The sequence below is a fragment of the Musa acuminata genome, chromosome BXJ3-3 (genome assembly GCF_036884655.1).
Source record: "Musa acuminata AAA Group cultivar baxijiao chromosome BXJ3-3, Cavendish_Baxijiao_AAA, whole genome shotgun sequence".
Classification (NCBI taxonomy): Eukaryota; Viridiplantae; Streptophyta; class Magnoliopsida; order Zingiberales; family Musaceae; genus Musa; species Musa acuminata.
The window spans coordinates 4941881-4962327 of NC_088351.1; the positions used below are offsets into that span (position 1 = coordinate 4941881).

The 20447-nt window shown below is 36.6% G+C and overlaps 1 protein-coding gene across 5 annotated transcripts in view; it reads left to right on the forward strand.

The window, feature by feature from the left end:
• The window catches only part of LOC135632699 (translation factor GUF1 homolog, chloroplastic-like), a 28537-nt gene that overhangs the window by 1767 nt on the left and 6323 nt on the right, over positions 1-20447 (forward strand). The window contains exons 3-18 of one of the 5 annotated variants that reach the window (XM_065141388.1): positions 1803-1889; positions 2507-2563; positions 2697-2762; positions 4863-4925; positions 5093-5137; positions 5277-5377; positions 9073-9169; positions 11327-11398; positions 11556-11600; positions 13353-13507; positions 13603-13660; positions 16622-16702; positions 16796-16882; positions 19248-19319; positions 19433-19567; positions 19943-20016. In XM_065141388.1, coding sequence (XP_064997460.1) covers positions 1803-1889; positions 2507-2563; positions 2697-2762; positions 4863-4925; positions 5093-5137; positions 5277-5377; positions 9073-9169; positions 11327-11398; positions 11556-11600; positions 13353-13507; positions 13603-13660; positions 16622-16702; positions 16796-16882; positions 19248-19319; positions 19433-19567; positions 19943-20016 — 1295 coding nt within the window. The remainder of the gene's footprint in view (positions 1-1802; positions 1890-2506; positions 2564-2696; positions 2763-4862; positions 4926-5092; positions 5138-5276; positions 5378-9072; positions 9170-11326; positions 11399-11555; positions 11601-13352; positions 13508-13602; positions 13661-16621; positions 16703-16795; positions 16883-19247; positions 19320-19432; positions 19568-19942; positions 20017-20447) is intronic. The other 4 variants (XR_010494756.1, XM_065141390.1, XM_065141391.1 and 1 more) reach the window with 4 other exon arrangements.

The window sequence follows — 20447 nt, forward strand, 5'->3', positions numbered from 1 at the left end:
GTAGGAAACTACATCTAGGCAAAAGGCCAACAAGAATAACACAAATCCCATCAATAATGATAATTGATGACAGAAATGTAGCTAATGATAGTGTCGGAACTGAGGAGATTTTCTCGTAACTATTCGGTGTACCGGAAAGGTTGTATAACTTGAGCAAAGAGGGACAATGAAGGGTGAAAACTGGATAGGCAAATTTCCTTTTCTAGCTGATTAAAGGCTCTAGGAAGACTTATCCATCTCAAATCTAAGATTATAATGTTGTCCCATTTGATCCAGAAAAAGACAAAGAAACCTTTATTGTAACTTTTGGAGACCAATTTCAACTTTATTTTCCTTAACTATTCCTTATTTTTGTATAAAAAGTTTCTTGAGATTGGGCATTAAGGATATCCTGTATGTACCTTGCCAATATGATGCCAGTATTGGCATTCTGTAGATCTGGAGTTTGCTAAGAAAACATTTATTTGGCTTGTTGCTTGGAGCATCCTCACTTCAGACTCATGCTGATTGGTTGAACAATCAATATGTGGGCGTGCAAAAAAAAAAATCTAAAAGCATTGACGAGGATTACAGGTTCTGAGATCTTAAATCCCACATGCATCAGGGGTGGTCCCCGATTTGTGATCAAAAGTCCTGTGAGAATCCCAGACATTTGGCTTTCCTCATTTCGTCCCCTGGAAATTTTAATTGATGAATAAGTAGAGACATTTTGTTGGTTGTGTTTTTCGAATTTTTCTGAACATGTAGCATTTTACAGATCTCTTTCAACAAAATCTACATTTTCCAATTCCTCTTTGGGCCTATTACAGACTAAAATGTCTCTGGCTATCTTGGCTTTTTAATACCAAAATGGCTAAGGAGTAGGTGCTAATGTCGATCATCTTCGGCCTAACCAAAAATTTTGTGTATGTCCAGGCCAGTTCTTGTGCTATACTGCTATCCCCCAAATTGTTATACCATAAAATTCATAGTTACATCTAAGGACTTGTTGATCTGCAAGCCCAAGGCAGTTCTATTGACTATAAAATCTGATTGCTTCAGTGCAGGCAAGCTACCTAACATAGACACAGAGACCTACATATTCACCTTTTCTTACACTTCCCAGGTCCCAATTCCATATCCTTGCAATCTTTATTTTTCTGACTTTATGCCTAAATTCTCTTAAGATGATTTTGTACTACTCTTATTCTTCCTAGTTGACAATTTCTTGTCAAAGATGTTCTTTTCCTTGTTGCTAATGGAACATCTTATAGCAGCCAGAAGAGGCACATTCTTTTACTTGACTACCTACTTTAGAATTTGTTTCCTTCTGTACATGCATTCGACCCTCTTGGATGACTTGTGCCATCTTTTGGACCAATCATAGGACATACCTTTGTGCCTATTTTTGTATAAGTAGATAATCACCTACATGTCCATTTCTGTAATTTGTGTTGCTTCGTAGTTGAAATTAAGGTAACACATCCTAATAGCTAATCATCTCAGTAGCTGCAATTGCGGTGACCTACACCCTAATCATCTAGTTGAAGCTTCAAGAATATAATTCTATCTTTACACCGATTCTAGTCCGAGCAAATACTCTCACTAGAATCTCCCTTCTTCACCCTAAGCTGGAGACACGTGTCTTCCTATTTCACCTTCCAAACCTTTGCTGATGATCCTTAGTTGTGAAAGTAATGTATCAACTTATCAATCTCTGAAATTGATGGCTGTTGAATGTTTTCAGTTGATGATTTACTATAATCGTATTATCTATTTCGTGGCTCTAAATATCAATTTAATTTTTCTTGTTCCTTTTGTAGGCAGCTCGAATGCGGTATGTATTGGACAATGAGCCCTACTGCCTTAATCTGATAGATACCCCGGGTCATGTTGACTTCTCATATGAGGTATGGTGAAATGGATAACACAATCCATGTAGTGCCAACATGCCTTATCTTAGCTCAGATGTAGTCCAACTTGAAATTATTAGATTATAAGTTGACTTAAAGTATCAAATCCTGAATTTTCATCCATGGAATGTTAGGGTAACTTAGACCAATAAGTTGGTGCAACTTGCAAGCATATCTTCTTCCACGATCAAATTTTTCTATGCTGTTAGGTACAAAAACACTTGGTTCTTGAAATTTGTTCAGACTGAATTATCAAGAACTGTCATACTATTACCATTAAAAAATAATTAAGTTATTGGATTTTATCTTCACCTAATCTGTCTCACCTTGTCTTTATACAGTATTTACATATTTCTTGAGCAAGACATAAGACTTTTTTTATTTTCTAACATTCAGTTATTTTCCACATGCAATGTAAATAACTTATTATTTCAAAGATTGTTTTGGCAGAACTCTTGAAACAAAATGGATCTTTTGTTATTTGTCAACTTGTTCATGGTTTGAAATAGATTTCTCTTTAAAAAATAAGAAAAAAAGATTTCTATGTAAGACAAGGAACGTGTATTCTAGTTCAAAGAGCAAGCGCTGTCTATCATTTTTTTTTTGGTACCTAGGTTTCTCGGTCCCTTGCTGCTTGTGAAGGAGCCCTCTTGGTTGTGGATGCTTCTCAGGTACAATTTTTATTCCAGTTGTACTTTTGCACTATGAAGTGGTGTCAAGAAGTTTACTAAAACTTATTTCCATTTTAATAGAAAGTATGTCTTCTGATGATGGATATTTAGCATTTTCATTGTGGTGATTCAGGGTGTAGAGGCACAGACTTTAGCTAATGTTTATCTGGCTCTGGAAAACAACCTTGAGATCATACCTGTAAGAGCACTTTTATGTTTGCTTCATGATTTTGTACTGGATGTTGTTTGATTAGTAAATCACAGCACCATATTATTGTAGCATTTTGATAAATCAGGTTACAATTTTGCAAATCATTGGTTGCCTTGATATCATGACTTTTATTATGGTTGTATTGTGAACAACCATCCCCTATTTTGTTCAGCAACCTGAAACTAAGAGGTTTATTCTCTAGGTTCAAAATTCCTTTACATGTCATCTATAATATAATGACTACTTTCTGGATTAACCTGCCTAATTCCCAAACCTTTTATAGTTTCCATGTGCAGTTTGTCATTGGTTCCATTTACTATCTTCCCCTTATGTATGGGTTGCACTTGTAATTTCTTTGGCAATCAACAACATACTACAAACTATGAAGTGAATTTCACAACAAGGATTTAGTTCTACATGCAAATTCTTGAATGTAATAGATGAAATACCCTGAGATATTATTCTTAGAAAACACTATTCTGCATGTTTTTTGGATTGTAGATATTTTTATCAGACACTTCTTCCAGTACAGACGAAGTATGAAGTAATCACTCATTAATGTTGCCATAAACTGTTGTTAAATATATATTCTGCTTGATGCAAACTAATTCATTTTTTTATGCTTGTTCATTGTTTGTTATTTTACTCTCTTTGTGTGAATGCAAATGCATCACCACCACGGTTTCTGCTGATTTGGGTATCTCATTTGCCAAAGTTTTCCTAACCATCTTTACACGAACTACCAAAAATTTGGTCTTGGGTTGGCACAGTATATTATACATGTTTGCCTCTACCAATGTGCTTGTTCTGTCTCATGTGACTATTCACATGCTTATACGTGCACAACATGTGGCTACGCCCATGTATTGTTTGGCATGGTATGACAAGGCATCGGCTAACATTGCTGAGTGCTCGCAAGTATCATAGGTTCTAGATAAGCACTTCAATATCGGGATCTTCTTGCTCTCTTTTGTTTTATCTTTTTAACTTCACTTATACTTTTATTGAAGTTTGTTATTTGAACTAAGGATTTTAATTTTGAATAATACCACCCGTACCACGTATCGGTCCACCAGTAGACCGGTACACAGATTGCTCGCTACCGAGCGATACCGTCGATTGGGGCTGTTTCCTCCTTGTTACCGTCCTAAATCGGTCGTTACCGCTCGCTACCGAGTGGTATTAACCGAGGGAGAAGAAAGAAGAGGGAGAAGAAGAGGAGAACCTAGAGATTGGCGTCGCTCTCCCTCCTCGTCTGAGGCGACGAGGCCTTGGTGTCGTTAGCGAAGAATCCTCGACGTCATGGGGGGAAGAAACCGAGCGTCGAGGCGATGTTTCTTCTCCCCACGCTGGCAGAAGAAACGATGCCTCCTCATCGCCCTTTTTTGCACGAGGAGAAGAAACAATTTATTCTCTCCACCTTGTTTTATGCGCGGGCAGAAAAGAGGTGACGTCGTAGATAACCATTTTTTTTACTTATATATATATGTGTGTATATATATATGTATATATATGTATATATATATGTATGTATATATACGTATATGTTTGTATGTATATGTATGTATATAAATAAATAAATAAATAAATAAATAAATATATATATATATATTCCGAGCGGTATATCGAAATATATCGCTCGGTATATAGTACCGTACTGTACCAAGCAAATATCAAAACTCTGGTACGGTATGAAATTTCTATCCTTGATTTGAACACCGCCTGTATCATGAAGAACTTAAGTTGGAATATAAAATTGATATTAGTTAGAATTTGTGGAAAAATTGAATGATAATTTATTCTACAATCAGGAGAAACCTGTCTATGCTTAATGTCAACAGGCTTCTATTATATTCTTTATTGGCATTTTAAATTTCAGAATATTCAGCATATGCAAGAAGTTATATTCCTGAAAGAGTATGGTGTTCTAATTCATCTTAGGTCAAGTAGTATAATTTTTTTGCGTACAACTAACTAATGCTACGTTTTGAATTTTTTTTATTAGTCACCCTTTTGTATTCACTTAAATATAAGGTTTGAGTGCAGAAATATGATAATGAACTTGTTAATACATTCTTTATGATGTAGGTTCTGAATAAAATAGATCTACCAGGTGCTGAACCTGATCGTGTTGCCCGCGAGATGGAAGAGGTTTGTGAAGGATATGTACCTGTTTCTTGTACTTCAAATTCCTGAACATTTTATTGTTTCTAGTATGAACTCTATTATCACTAATTGATAGAACATTTTCTATAGATCATAGAGCACTAATGGTTCTCCTCTTCTTCATCATTGTCTTGCATATTCTTTTTTTGCAGATTATTGGATTAGACTGTAGTACTGCAATTCAGTGTTCAGCGAAGGTTTGTTTATTCATGTTTTAATTGTTTGTTTGAATATGAAACTGCATAAGTATATGTTGGACATAATATAGCATGCACCTTTCTTGTCAATGAGAAATTAACAGAACTGTCAATTTTGGATGGTTGAATCTTTTTCTAGGAGGGTATAGGTATAGCTGAAATTCTAAATTCTATTGTCACAAGGATTCCTCCTCCTAATGATACTTCTCAAAGTCCCCTCAGAGCTCTAATATTTGATAGGTAATTCTGCAATTCTTGATGTCCCTTTATAATTAGCTTTTGAACATTTTTACTGAACTCATTTTCATGTTCTTGTTGCTTGTGCTTGTCAGCTTTGTAATCTGCAATGCTATTGTCGTGGACTTTTAGCTTTTCAGCAGCAATTAACTATTATCTGAGAGTCTTAGGTTGGTTTATTCTAGAGATCAGGTGGGATGACGCAGTTTTTTAGAAAGGATAGTCATACTTACATCTTGGTTGTTCAATATTAAGTGAAAAAGGGAAGAAAACTTAAAGATTATTAGACTAATTGGATGGTGGGCATATGAGGAGTCGATTAAGGTGAACTAGAAAATGAGAATACTTAACTTTTCCTTGCATCCCAATCCCAAAACCTTTGGCATTAGAAATGTATTAAGATAATTTTATTTTCCTTGCATCCCATAAATTTACATTACTTACTACTATTTGTTCTCTGTTATTGATAAGGAGTCTATGGAGCTTCTAACATATTAATGATTTTCTTACATCATTGGGTTTCTCTATGATATGACTTCTTATCAAAATAAGATTTTATCATATTAAAATTAGTTGGCTATGCTTTATCTAGCTTTTTTCTTCCTATACTTTTAATGGATATAGGTGAAGGGTGGTTGATTATCATAATATTATATTATCTTTATTATTTTCCTAATTTTCCAATGTCTTTAAATCCATTGACATTCAATCCGAATTATGATTTATTTGATTCCATCTCACATTTTTTTGTGAAGTGGTCCTCACATTCACTTCATCAAACACTTGGTCGAACACCAAGAACAGTGTAGTTAAAGGTGAGAGACGCTAAATGATACCAAGGTACCAAAATATTCGAGGCGCTAGGTGTTGATGCTCTAGTAAAGTGAGGCATTCCTGAATATTAAAATTTTAAAAATATATTATGATCAATAGATATAATCACTAAAATAAAAAGTAACACAATATTCGTTTAAAGGATCAAATTATATTGTACAAATCCATATTAATAAAACAATAAACGTAGGAGGAGGATGGAGAGAGGGTTGTCGTCAGTTGGGAGGGGAGCTAGGATGAAGGATCCGAGGAGAAAGGAGGAGGTATGGGGTGGCTACCTAATCATTGTTGGTTAGGAGGGGAAGAGGGAGGAGGGAGGAGGGAGGAGGGAGGGGAGCTATCTGGGAGGAGAAGGAGGCTGCCGGGGAAACTTTATTTTTGGGGAGGGGGAGGGGGGAATGCAGCTAAGCGAAGGGGGAGAAGATGCTTGTTGTGGCGGGTGAAAGGATGATAAAGAGAAAGTTGCTGGCATAGGGAGAAGGGAAGATGTCGACATAGGGAGGAAGCTGTTGACATAGGGAGAGAGTAAGACAGCTATGACGAGACGAAAAAAGAGGAGATGTTGGTGGTGAGGGGAAAGGGAGAGACAGGGAAGACGATGACGGTGGGGGGGCGAGGGAAGGGGAAGAGTGCTGTAGAGAAGGGGGGAAGAGGGAGGGGAAGACATTAGCGACTGCAATGGAGTGGGCGACGACGAAGGAGGATGAGAGAGAGATACCGACAACAACCTTGCTGGAGGAAGACACTACTATCGCTGCCTTTTGTTAAAGGAGAGGAAGACGCTGCCATCATTGTCATCGCAGTTCGCCAATGTAGAGGAAGAGAGGAAGAGTCGCAGTTTGTCAATTAGGTTTCCACGAGTCATCTTGTTGTGTCTATGCGGGGGTGTGTGTGTTTGAAGATTTGTTGAGTTGGTTTGATCAAAACAAGATCCAGTGAATTAGGTTGGGCCCAAATCTAGTGATTTGGCTCGATCTTGCTCGATTTGAATCAAGCGAGTGCCTAGGCGTAGGTATATGCTTCGTGCGTTGCCTCGCTTAGGTGCCTAGGCCAACGCCCATTAACTTCACTGACCTAGAAGACAACAAATGAGTAGGTGATAATGTTCTGTATTCTCTTTTAGCCACAATTGGTAGAATGCTATCTGCAAACTAATTTGATCACACTGAAGAGGTGGGATTATGCTTGGAAGAGAACCTACCCACATCATGGAGATGAGCGATTGACAAAGTGGATTTCTCTTTTACCCATACGGTTTCTCTTCAAGTCTCACTATAATCGGATTCTCCCGGAGAACTCTTTCTCTCTCAATCCGAATGACCTTAGTTAAGGATTTATCTGAGCAAGAACACATGAGATATTCTTCTTATGATACCGAGAGCGGATGATTCTCTATCGACACTCAATAGCTCTCGTAAGGTTGGCCGCCACTCCCAATGACCGGTTGTGCTAGATCTGAAACTTCCAAACCTATAAGTCTGGTATCAAAGTGTGGAGTACTCATACAGGACATTCTTGGTGTCTCAAGTCTAATGACCAGGTATACCAATGTAACGATATAATCGTTGTCTGACAATAAGGTATCATCAACCATCTAGCATTCCGTGAGCGGATCAATCAGTGAACTCATTCTCCAATGAGCACATGTACAGTAGCCCTAGTGTCCCCACACGAGCAGTTATGAGACCAGTTACTTCCATCATATGGACGGGTATATAGCACACCAGTCTGTTCGGTTATCTCGATGTCTCTCTTGAGTAACCTATGATCAGGATTATTTAGGGTCTGTGTTTAGAGGTGAATCGGTCTCATTATCGTGATCTCATCACGATCTGATTCTCATTGCACATATTCATGGACATCACAATATATTTATACAACAAGTAATATAAAGTGAGAAAATATCATAATAATAATAAGCAAAAAGACTGTGTGTCATGTCATATGTGTTATCACTTACGTGATTGGCTTGCATGATACCTATGACTAGCAGAAGATTATACAAATTGTTTTGTTTACACTTACTATCATCTATTACTTATTCTGTAGTCATCAGTTAGCCAAAATCATATGGCACATATATTTTATTTTCTTAAATGGTTCACAGTATCATTAGATTCCAATATGATATGCCCAGTCTACATTGGTATCATCCAATGATGACCCTACGTGTGGTAAATTTTTTGGTCTTACTGCCAAAAATTGATTGGAATTGTTATGAATTAAGAAGACTCAAATGGAGTTGGCTGATTTTGACAAACTCTAGCTAGTTTATAGCCAAAAAAGAAGAAAGAGAAGATGGAAGAATTGGCAAAAGGATGGAAGGAAAAGAGGAAGCCAAGATGAAAGCAAAAACGAAATTTGTATCTATGATTTTGAAACTGAGTAGATATTGCACTATTGCATTTATTATTCATTGCATTCACCACAGTCGTCATTCATTATCATGCTTTTTAATGATGTTTTATCGACTCTGTCAAATGATAAAATCCCTAATGATGTTTTATCGACTCTGTCAAATGATAAAATCCCTAAATTTGGTTGGTTGGAAGTTTATTGACGCTGTCAAATGATAAAAAGCCTTAAATTTGGTTGGTTGGAAGTTTTGCTAGGCTAATCCTTGTGTAAGATCTGGTCCAACTTTGGTTCCCTCTCAGACTGTTAATGTCAAATGGACTGGTATGGTCCAACTAGTATAAAAAAAAAGTTGGTTAATCACCATGAATTTCCAAGCCTACCTCCAGTTGGTGATTTGTTTGGGGCAGTGGTCTTGAAAATGGTTACATATTTACATGTATAGCTTTTCTTTTGTCATTTGCTAGTTCATATGGTTGGTTCCAATATGTTTTTATGTTACTGTGCAGTTATTATGACCCATACAGAGGTGTGATCGTTTATTTCCGGGTTGTTGATGGAAGCATAAGGAAAGGTGATAAAATATATTTCATGGCTAGTGGGAAGGTAAAAATTGAATGCTATATTCTTAGACTTGTTCAATCTGACTGCAATAATCTATATCCATTCATAAGAATAATGGGATAGACCATCAATATCAAGTGTTTTTAGAATCTGGCTGACATCTTCCTGCCTATTTCTTATGAATTTCTAGATAGTAGGCTTTCTTTTTGTTACCAAAGTAATTAATAGTGCAGCTATTTCGATATTTGCATGCAAAATGCCTATACAGATTGTATATTACATAATCTTAGATTAAGTTTATCACATTTTGGTATCTGCAAAATATGCAAACAAAACATACAAAGATAGACCATACAAAAGATGGTTACTAATAGAAACAAAGATTTCCTTTTTTCATAGCTTCAATGCATCTTGCTCATCTATTGTTTGCTACTTAAATTCCCCAAAACTTTTGGAACTTTTATCTATTACTAGGGGCAAAAGTTTGCTGAGTATTTAGTGCTTGTATTAACATGTGTGTAGTTTACTGTTCTTGAATAAAAGTATGTAATTTGTTATACCTTGAACGTCCCACATCTGGAAAGAAAATGGAATATAAGTGAGTTAAGACTGCTGTTATTAGTAACTTTGGCTTAAAATTTAGGTAGTGTTGGAAATCTTAACTCAAACAAGTTATTTGGACATTTGATTGCTTGGATCATATCAGATTATACTGAAGCATTATTGTTCATGGTTATACCTTTATGGGACAACCACCTGCATGTGGACATTGGACACCTTTAGAATTTTGAGGGTGTCATAAATTTAATTGGGGAGACCTTGATAAACTAATATTCCAATAGTAAGAAATGAAGGAATGGCACTGTAACTTGGGCTTAGACATTGGCTCACATTGAGAAGCATGGCCCATAGAAGATACTAGACCATATGTTTGCTTTAGTCATTCTAATAACTCATTTAAAAGCTTCGGCGATTTTACCAGATTCCATGACTAGGATGTTAACATCTTAAAACCATATAATGTGGGATTGAAGATCACATAAGCATCTAATGTGGGATAAAATGTATACTGATGATCCCATTTTGTGATATTTCATCTATGTTGGGCAGTACAAATTTAGTTGGAAGTTGGAATTCAAATTGATACAAGTGCCAAGCTTTGAGCAAAATTACTCGGTATCCATTTTGACTAATTGAAATTCCAAGATTTCACTTGGTTTGTGTTTAAACTTTAAACTCTGTTTTTATTGAAATTAGTGAAAACACTTGAACAGTTTTTGACATCTCCAGTAACTTGTGAGTTGTGACCCATTTTTCTTTTCATTGTAATATGACACCCTAACCTCTCTCACACATTTTTCTTCTCCCATCACCACCTATTGGATCTAGTCAGCCACCAGTTCCCCTTGCTTTGATGAACATTCTATCAGATTGTTGGCCCACAATTAATGAAGGGATAGGGTTAGTTAGAGCCTTGGAGGTGTTCTCTTCATCGGTAAAAACAGAACAGGGATTGATGGTGTTATCTTCTCTCTATTTTCCTTTTCTCTCAACTGTTACCACTGGTATACTTGACTGTACTAACGTACTTCATTGGTGTTGGACGGCAACACAGTATGGTGCCAACAGGCCCAACACTTAATGGTGCTTGATCATACCCAAGAAAAATTCTTGGTTATAGGGCATCACATGTTTAGAGGAAGAATGGTTGAGTGTGTATGATCTTCTTCATATGAGCTGCCACATTTGATGTTTAGAATTTAGAGGACAATTTTATAGTCTACAGAAATCTTAATCTTTATTGGTTCTTGTAAAAATTGGATGAAGAAGTTCCTTGGCAATTTCTATTTTTCTACTGTAGTTCCACCTAATGTATTTATGTGTGATCATTTTGTACTGTAGTTAATGGATACAGTAGGTATTTGATTGCTGACTTGTTAGCTCTGTAATGTTGAAATTAATTGTACTATATTGTAATTGACTCGCTAGTGCATTCTTGAAGATTTAATGAGTCCAAGATATACTATTGGGATCCTTTTATGAAGTCTAAGAGAGGAGTTTTAAGCTAAAAATGAAAACTGATTTTGCATTATGCTTGTTGTCCGATATAATCAAATATCTTAGCATTCTTATCTGTGTGAGGTACTAGCTTTTACCATGTTTCTTTTTTATATTAATTTCACCCATTAATATAATCAGGATTATTTTGCTGATGAAATTGGTGTCCTTTCACCCAATCAAATGCAAGTTGATGAACTATATGTTGGTGAGGTAAATTTACACATACAATTTTTTTGTCAAGCTTTTATTGGCTTATGTAATTGTAATGGTTCTTTTCATCTTTTGTATACTTAATGTTTTCTATCTTACTGCCATATAAACTTATCATTAGCTACCTAATGTGATAATTATTAAATACTTCATGCAGGTTTGGTTTGAAGGTGGTTTAAAGAACAAGAATATAGTTCTTTTGGTAATGTAAATGCTGCACAGTGAGTTTTAGCAAATAGTAACAAACAAAATTAATAAAGATTATAAAAGATTTGAAGAGGAGTGACATTGGAGGTCAGAAAGGTGGGAAAGGAGACAATAAGCAGCAGCCAGGAAGATGCTATAAATATGCAAAGAAAAAGAACAAACACAACAGTCGTGGCAGTCATGAAAGCCTTCTTTTCATTAATTAGACTCCATTATTCATAGCCACTTCTCAACTTAACAACCTCTAACATATACTTTATTGACCCAATTTCTATTCAGTCTTACCCTCTAAACAAACAATACATATATAGAAGACTTTCCTTTTTTGAAATATCATCTGAAAGGGCATCTAGAAGTGTAGAACTCCCTAAACTTGAATTTTATTGATTAAATAGCTTTTCAAAAACAAATTATAACAGTTGTTGGATATCAGGTATTAATACAGTCAATACAGCTCATAGTAATAAAGATTAAAGTTACCTAGTTGATGATGTAGTGCACTGATTCATATTCACTGCAAACAACCAATCCTGGTCACCGTTACTGGTTGCTGTTTGGACCAGTGTGGCATGATGGTACTGCTTGTATATCAGACTATACTGACTGAAAATAATTGAACAAAAGGAAACTAAGAAATTAAAATGAAGAAAAGCAGAGAAACCAAACTGAGAGATGAGTGGAGTGAGCATGACATCCTACTTTTCCATTCATAACTGAGTCGTGTAATTAGTTTTATTCAGCTTAATGTCCCTCTATATATGTTTTATGAAAAAAAAGAACAATCATCAAATTTGGACTCTATTAACCAAAACATATTGAGAATACTTCTTTTTACCCATATCCCTGAACTTGAAATTTATTAACATAACAAATTTCTTGACTCAAATTACAAGCAAATTACATGTTCATGATTATATATGTAAATTAAAATAGCATTCCTAATACTATAAAAAATAGCCAATAAAGAATAGGGGGGTGAAATCTAACTGAAAGTGCTCAAAGTGTAAAAAACAAAACTAAAAATTAGATCTGATTGAAGGTTGAAGCCCATCATACTTCAAGTCAAGGTTCCTAATTTTGCGTCACTTGGTATGTACCCTGCAGTGTTTACCAGCCTGAATGTGAACTGGGAAGCAGACCATGCTTATCTCTCTTTCTCGCCTCTCTCTCTCTCTCTCTCTCAATCTCTTCTGCGACCCATCTCTCGTGATGCCCACCACCTGCCATTGCCTGCTTGGCCATCCTGTCCAGCCATTGCTTGCATCACCCATCACCACCAAAGTAAGCTCCACTTCATGTCTCATCTCGCTCAATAGCGAATTGGGGATTCGAAGGAGTAATGGCGTTTCTTTTTCATCAAAAATCTGCCATTTAAAATCTTTTGAACATTGGATTAATTGGTAGTTCTCCTCCACCTCCTGTTCTCCTTGTCCTCCCCCTTCTCAGTAGTATGGCATGTACTAGCATACCATGTATCGGTTCGTTAGTATAATCTGAAACCATACTGGTCTGGCCAGTGACCTATACAAATTTGTTACCCGAGATCTGAAATAATGCTTCAAGTATTAATTTGGTCTTTTTTATGGATTTGTAGTGAGTTCCTTTGAAACATTTTTGTGCAGGATAGCATTCACTACTAACTGATATTATCTTGGTATTTAGTACTTGTATATGTTCACTTAGCCTTCTTAGTCAGCAATAATAGCTGTTTTAGTTGTAAGTATTCTCCTAAAGACTACCTTTTTAGGTGGGTTACCTTTCAGCTTCAATTAGATCAGTTGCAGATGCAAGGGTTGGTGACACAATTACTCATTTTGGAAGAAGAGCTGCAAGCTCTTTGCCTGGATATGAGGAAGCTACACCGATGGTGTTTTGTGGTCTCTTTCCTGTCGATGCCGATCAGTAATGACCTTTTGCTACCTGACTATGCTACTGAAACTTCCTAGCTTGTGTACCAATTTTGTGAATTGCTTTTTACTTCATTAACTTGCCAATAGGTTTCCTGAGTTGCGTGATGCATTGGAGAAGCTTCAACTAAATGATGCAGCATTAAAGGTTTATAATAGTTTCTATGTACTATAGCTGGATATTCACGAGTCATTTTTTTTCATCTCTAATTATTGTATTTATTTCTTTTCAAAATGTGTTACTAGCTTGAGAATATGTTTTTGTTCTTTCAAGTGTTTGAAATTGAAAGAGTCCTATAGAATTGAAACATTGAGTTAGTGATCTAGAGGGACCCAATGGAAGTGTAGTGGTGAAGGGGCATTTGTGCCAAAGATTTTAATTTCGAATGATATCGCTCGTACTGGGTGGTACGTACCGGTCCGTCAGCAGATCGGTACGTGGACCACTCGCTACTGGGCGATATCAACATGACTACGGCCTGGGAAGAAGAAGCATCGAGGGAGAAGAAAGAGAAGGCGCTCGAAGAAGAGGGAGAATCTTGATGCTTTCCGATCCGGTGCTGCCCTCCCTCGACGATCCCGATCCAGGAGGTAACGGAGAAGCGACGGCTCGGTTTCTTCTTTGCTGTGTTCTTCACCGAAGGTCGGAGACGTCTGCGGCCTTCGACGTCTTTGCAGAACGTCGTAGATGAGGAGAAGACCGCGTTCTTCTCCTTCGTCTGATAGGACGAGGAGAAAACAAGGAGGCGACGTCGAGCAAAGCTCCAAATACAATATATATATATATATATATATATATATATATATATATATATATATAATTTTTTATTATATTTTTTATTATATTTTTATATATTGATTATATATATATATATATTTATATATACGTATTGAGCAGTATACCCTAACGTACCGCTCAGTACACTCGTACTGTACCATACCAAACAAAGCTCGAAATGTCGGTACAATACGAAATTACGAACCTTGATTTGTGCAAACTACAATCAAATAATACACTACATCATAGTACTGTTCCATCCAATGTTGGTCTCATTATAACGAAGATTGTTTCATGTCTTTCCATGCCATGAAAATATAATATGTCATCGGACATTGGTGATGCTGTGTGCTACAAATATATGAAGGCATGTGTTGATTATGACATGGTACAGCATGTTGCATATCATATGTTTGTCCGATACCAGATTGGGCACATGCAATCCTTTTGTCATACTGCGACATGTCATGTCAGTCATGCCATGCAATGTTTTGAAACAAGGTTGGGCTTTTGGCCATTTAGTAGTGAAAAATGTCAAGTTGGTCCAGTGTTGAACTAAAAAGTCTTTTATGTAAAGAAAAAAATATTGTAACAAAAATTGAGTTATGTGATTTGTTAGGGATAGCCACTTTACTCTGGTCACATCTGTTATGACCTTTACCTTTTCTGTTGATCTGGCTTATCAATTAATTCCTTTTGCAAACCAATCTAGACCTTTTTTTGGTTGTCATTCTTGAACATTTTCTCTTTCCATTACATATGAACTGGGCTCTAGTTCCAACTTCTAAGGTGTAAGTATGCTCATGAGTCATGAGTCATGATATATCTTATTTTTTAGGTTTGGATCCCTCCTGCATAAGAGGATGACAACAGTTGATGTTGACCACAGAGAGAACTAGGCAGTGCCCAGTTGAACACTTTACTTAGGCCCCATCAAGTGAAACCTGAGCGCCTCTTGAGATTGACAGCCTTGGAGTTCAATCACTTGAGAAGAGATGTACCAACAAGATGGGTTTGGAAGAAAAAAATGTTTTCTTTTTGGATAAGTGGTGGTGCAACTCCGTATCTTCTTTTTTCCCTCATCGTCAACCACTTATCTTTTTCTTCTTTTACAACCTCTAACAATAGGCGGTACCTGCTTCCCAAAGGAAGCCATCGTTGAAGATAAAATATGGGAGGAGGATGGTAGTTAGAGCTTCTCCATCTCCTTCACCATGTACCTACTCCCCAAAAGGAAGCTTCATGGGTGGAGGATGGTAGTTAGAGCTTCTCCATCTCCTTCACCATATAAATAGGTAGCTGCCATCTCTTCCGTTGCCGTCTTGCTTGTCAGATCCTCTAACCAACCCTGTCACTCTTTAATCAAGTTTAAACCATATAACCTCTAACTCCTTTGTACACTGTTGAACGTTGGTTCAATCACAAATCTAATAATCAATCCGAACTGGTTTGTCAGTCATGCTAGATTTTGAAGTATCAGTTTGTAGGAAGATTTGTAGAAGAAAGTAATATGTGCATCCATGCTAGTATATGTGTAGGAAGGTTTGTCACAATCTAATATGTGCAGCCATGCAAGTAGCGGCCTTCCATGAGAAGATGATCAGAAGCTTGGTCTTGACATCCCAATTTAACATTTGAAGATGATGAACAAAAGTCTTGTTGCAATCTTGACAACGTTTCCATGATTGTTGTCTTCTTGTCCTTCTCAATTTTCTCTTTACTTCTGGTCATCATACTAAAGAATGGAGTTCAGGGGGTGTAGCTACTTTCTTCTTGGCTATTGAATTACATGTGGAGTGAGTGTATAATAGTTCCATGTGTCCACTAGATGTATCAACTATCGATTGAATATTTCAAATTCATAGGTAATGCATACATGTCTAACTTTATGAATCAATTTTAATTGTTCAAATTCGTCTGGTTTTGCAAGACCACTCCTTTTGACCTTAGGGATGGCCCTGCTCATGGAGCCAATTCGACAACTATCTGTTTGAATTCAAAGCTTGTACTTTTGAATGTGTCCATGCAGGTTTTTGACTAATAGGGTCATAACCAAAGTAACTCAATTGTTCTCCTTGACTAGGCGAAACATAATTTTCAAGCATATGTTTATCTTAGAGAACAATTTAAAATAAAAGTCTTTTTTTTTTTTCAAGAAAGGAATCAGATAGTACAATATTTGTCTGACTACAACATTTATTCAACACCTTTTTAGATTGACCTATTTTGTTTTGTATAGTCATTTTGTAATTTGTTTCCAAATTGCTTTATGCATTACTATAAAAACTCATCTATATAATTTTGAACTTTGGTCTGCTTGGTTAAATGTAGTTTGAACCTGAAACTTCAAGTGCTATGGGTTTTGGTTTTCGGTGTGGGTTTCTAGGTTTACTCCATATGGAAATCGTTCAGGTTTGGTCAAATTTCTTGTAACTTGGTCTTTTCCAAATGTGTTCGATGTGTTTAACAATATGATTTTTAATTACTGATTGATTTATTTTGTAGGAAAGGCTTGAGAGAGAATACAACTTGACCTTGATAACAACTGCACCAAGTGTTGTTTACCGAGTCAATTGTGCAAATGGTGATATTGTAAATTCTTCAAGATCCTCTTAATACTAGTTTAACTAGAACCTTTTCTCCACAATATCCTTACTCAATTAGGTTATCTTATTATACAATTTATTTCAAATTTACAAGATATTGTACCATTAGACATTGTTCATTGACAATAAATAATTGTCTAAACTCTAAATTATCATTTACATGGTTAACTAATGGATCAATATTTGAAATCATAATTTCATTTTCTGAAAGCTTTCACTTCTTGTGTTGTTCAGATCTTCTGAGATAGTCAGATATCTAGAACCTTAACCTGCTGATAGATAAGTTGGTTTCACATACGTATAGGGAAGAGAACAATGTGTCACAGGCACTTGAAGGATTACAGGATAAAATAGAATAAAAGGCACTTCGGCAGATGAGTAATTTGACATGAAAAATGTATGCCATTGCAGTTAGTTTAGATCAATAGATGGTGGTTTGAAATTTCATGGTATTCCAGCCTCATCACTCCAGTACCAATGGTACCATGGTATACCAACGGATACAACCATTATATTTTTCAAATATTCTTCTAGGTAGACTGGTACTGTATTGTAAGTTTGTAACAACCTATACGAATTGGTTCAACAAGATTTGATGTTTCTACCAGGTCTGTATTTTCAACCTTGCAATGTTGAATCTCATGCTACATGCACAAACCATGCATTAGCATATCTTAAACCTTTTGTGAGCCCTTTAACCATTTATCACAGTGCATTATGGAGTCATGTCAATGTGCGCGGTGCTTATGTCGGCTGCTTGTATCATGTTGCGTGCCATACCGGCGTCTCTATCTCTCTATGTGGCAGAATTGATTCATGCTGCTGCATGTAGGTGCTGGCAGCATACAAGGACAATATGATATGCATTGATAATTGTCAAATTCACAGTCGTACACAATCCTGAAAGTAGCAAAGGCAAGGGATGCTGTATAGCATTAAGTTGTAGAACAGTACTTGAAGAAATGTGGGCTTGATGACAAGGTTTACCATACCGCAGCATACCGCTCGGTACGGGCGGTATGTACTTGTCTGTAAGGGATCGGTATGGGCGGTATATTGATATGCCTTTATATACTATGTGCCGGTACGCTTGGTTTGACTCGGTATGTACCGTATCGATAGCTGGTCGGTACACCGGTATGGACCAGTAAGGCGAACCATGCTTGATGGCTTATGAGTAACCCATTTAAGAGTAGGATTCATAATGAGTAGGCCTGATTGATGAAAGCTTCACCAATTTTGAGTGTCTTCTAAATTTGGCTTTACCATCTTGAAATGGTGGAGCACCTTCAGCCATTTTACAAACATTTGTGAGGAGAGATCGACTCCAACCATGGAAACGACTAGAGTGTTAAAATAGTTTGTAGCTAGGTTTGATATCTTGGTCGAATGCTGATACCAGTCATCAGCTGGACTGGTATGATTCTAGTATGCTTGCCATACCCACACACTGTATGAGTTGATACCATCTGAATGAAAGAGAGAGGGAGAAGAGAGGAGGCGAAGGAGAAGGTGAGGAGGTGGAGAAGGGCAGAGGCAGAGGAGAAGAGAAGAAAGATGGGCATGAGGAGGAGATGGCTCCATGTATTATAGTAGGTGGCAATGATAACGTTGTGACAAGGAGGAGGTAGTGGCAGCAATGGGAGAAGCTGGGTTCTGGAGCAGCAGCAGTCGCAAAGGCAGAAGTTGTGGTTGAGTGAAGGAAAGCGAGAGGAGTTGTCAACAGGAGTTGCTCACTGAAAATCTTTTCTCCTTTTACCATCTAAGAACTTGTGGTTGATAGCCAACATTTTTATTTCAGCTCTTCAGATTCTAAACAAGTTAAGAAATTGAAAATACCCCTGTTTGGACCGGACTGCACGAAATCACCTGGGTCTGCATGGCGGTCCTCTGTCAGACTGGTAAAATACCTGTACCAAGTGTGCCTGATATTTAGAACCTTGGTTTGTGGCCATATTAATGAGAGAACAAAAGGTTCAAAGTCAGATAAATAGAAGGAAATAAACAGAAAATTGCTTTAATGTTTTTGTCATGCCATAGTGGATCTCGGTTGACAAAAAGTTTGTATTGGTTGCCAGAGTTTTTGTTTTTAACAACTGCAATGTAGACTTCACATAGAAGTTCCATAAGAATATAACCATGCTAACTCGTCTATAGATAACTTTGTGGCACAATCCTCATACTCTGAAATTCTTAATGTTGTAAGCAAGCTAAACTCTAGCCTTTTTTTTCTTGTTTGTATAGATTGAGTGCCTCGTCTATAGATAACTTTGTGGCACAATCCTCATACTCTGAAATTCTTAATGTTGTAAGCAAGCTAAACTCTAGCCTTTTTTTTCTTGTTTGTATAGATTGAGTGCTCGAATCCATCTTTACTTCCAGAACCTGGAAAGAGAAGATCAATTGAAGAACCATTTGTTAAGGTTGCTTTTGGACCCATCATTTTTCATTTATGGTTAAGAATGGATGCTTTAACAGCATTAGTGCTTTCTAGATATATTACAAAAATGTTATTGATCCAAGTTTATGTTCCTAGATTGAAATGCTTACTCCAAAGGAATATATAGGCTCTCTTATGGAACTTGGTCAAGAAAGAAGAGGTGAGTTTAAAGAAATGAACTATATCACGGAGAATAGAGCCTCCCTCATCTACGAGTTACCACTTGCTGAGGTACTTGTCTTGGAAATTCACTATTCTGTTATCATGCTTGCAAGCAAATTCTTACATTCTTCTATCTATTTAAGATAAGCCTTGTTCTTAGATGTTTAGTTTTCTGTTTGAGGCTTTTCATAAATGTACCTCTTTTCTTCCCACATTGATCGATGAACTATTGCATAAAATAAATATAGAAGCTTCAGAAGTGCAGATACTGGTCTCATCTCCATGATTGAAGTTAGTTTTATGCTTTACAGGCTTCTTACTTGTATTCTCAACGAATTTTCTTATTTCCAGTGACTAATTGTCAATCAAATGTTCGCATTTTTTTACATGTTGTATTGTTGGCTAAGGTCGGTTATATGCAATATTTCTTCTGCTTGAGTGCAGATGGTCGGGGATTTCTTTGATCAGCTGAAGTCCAGAACCAAGGGATATGCTAGCATGGAATACTCTTTTGTGGGGTATACATCTGTGTGCAATGCTGACTTGTTTCTTTATTTCAAGAACATTTGTCAGGCTTGAGCCAATAGTAAACAAGTTCATACAAATAAAAGAACTCTTAAGCAGAGCTTTTGGCTGTTATGTGTAGAAGAACAGAAATGTAAATATATATAATTAGAAGTCTCTACATGGCATGTTTTATTGAAAGAAAACAGAATTCTTAAGATGGAAGGACAAGCTTATCTTGGTTAAGTTGTTCAAGGAATGCTCTGATTTTTTATTTATAACGTGTTAACATACTCATCCTATGATGAATAGTTCCAGGATAATACAATCCAAATCTTATGATCTGGTTCCGAATAGCTCTAAATGATCTTGATCCTTGCTTGGAGAGGTACATATAGGAACATAATTTTTAGGTCAAGGTTATGGGTGAAATAATACACTTAAG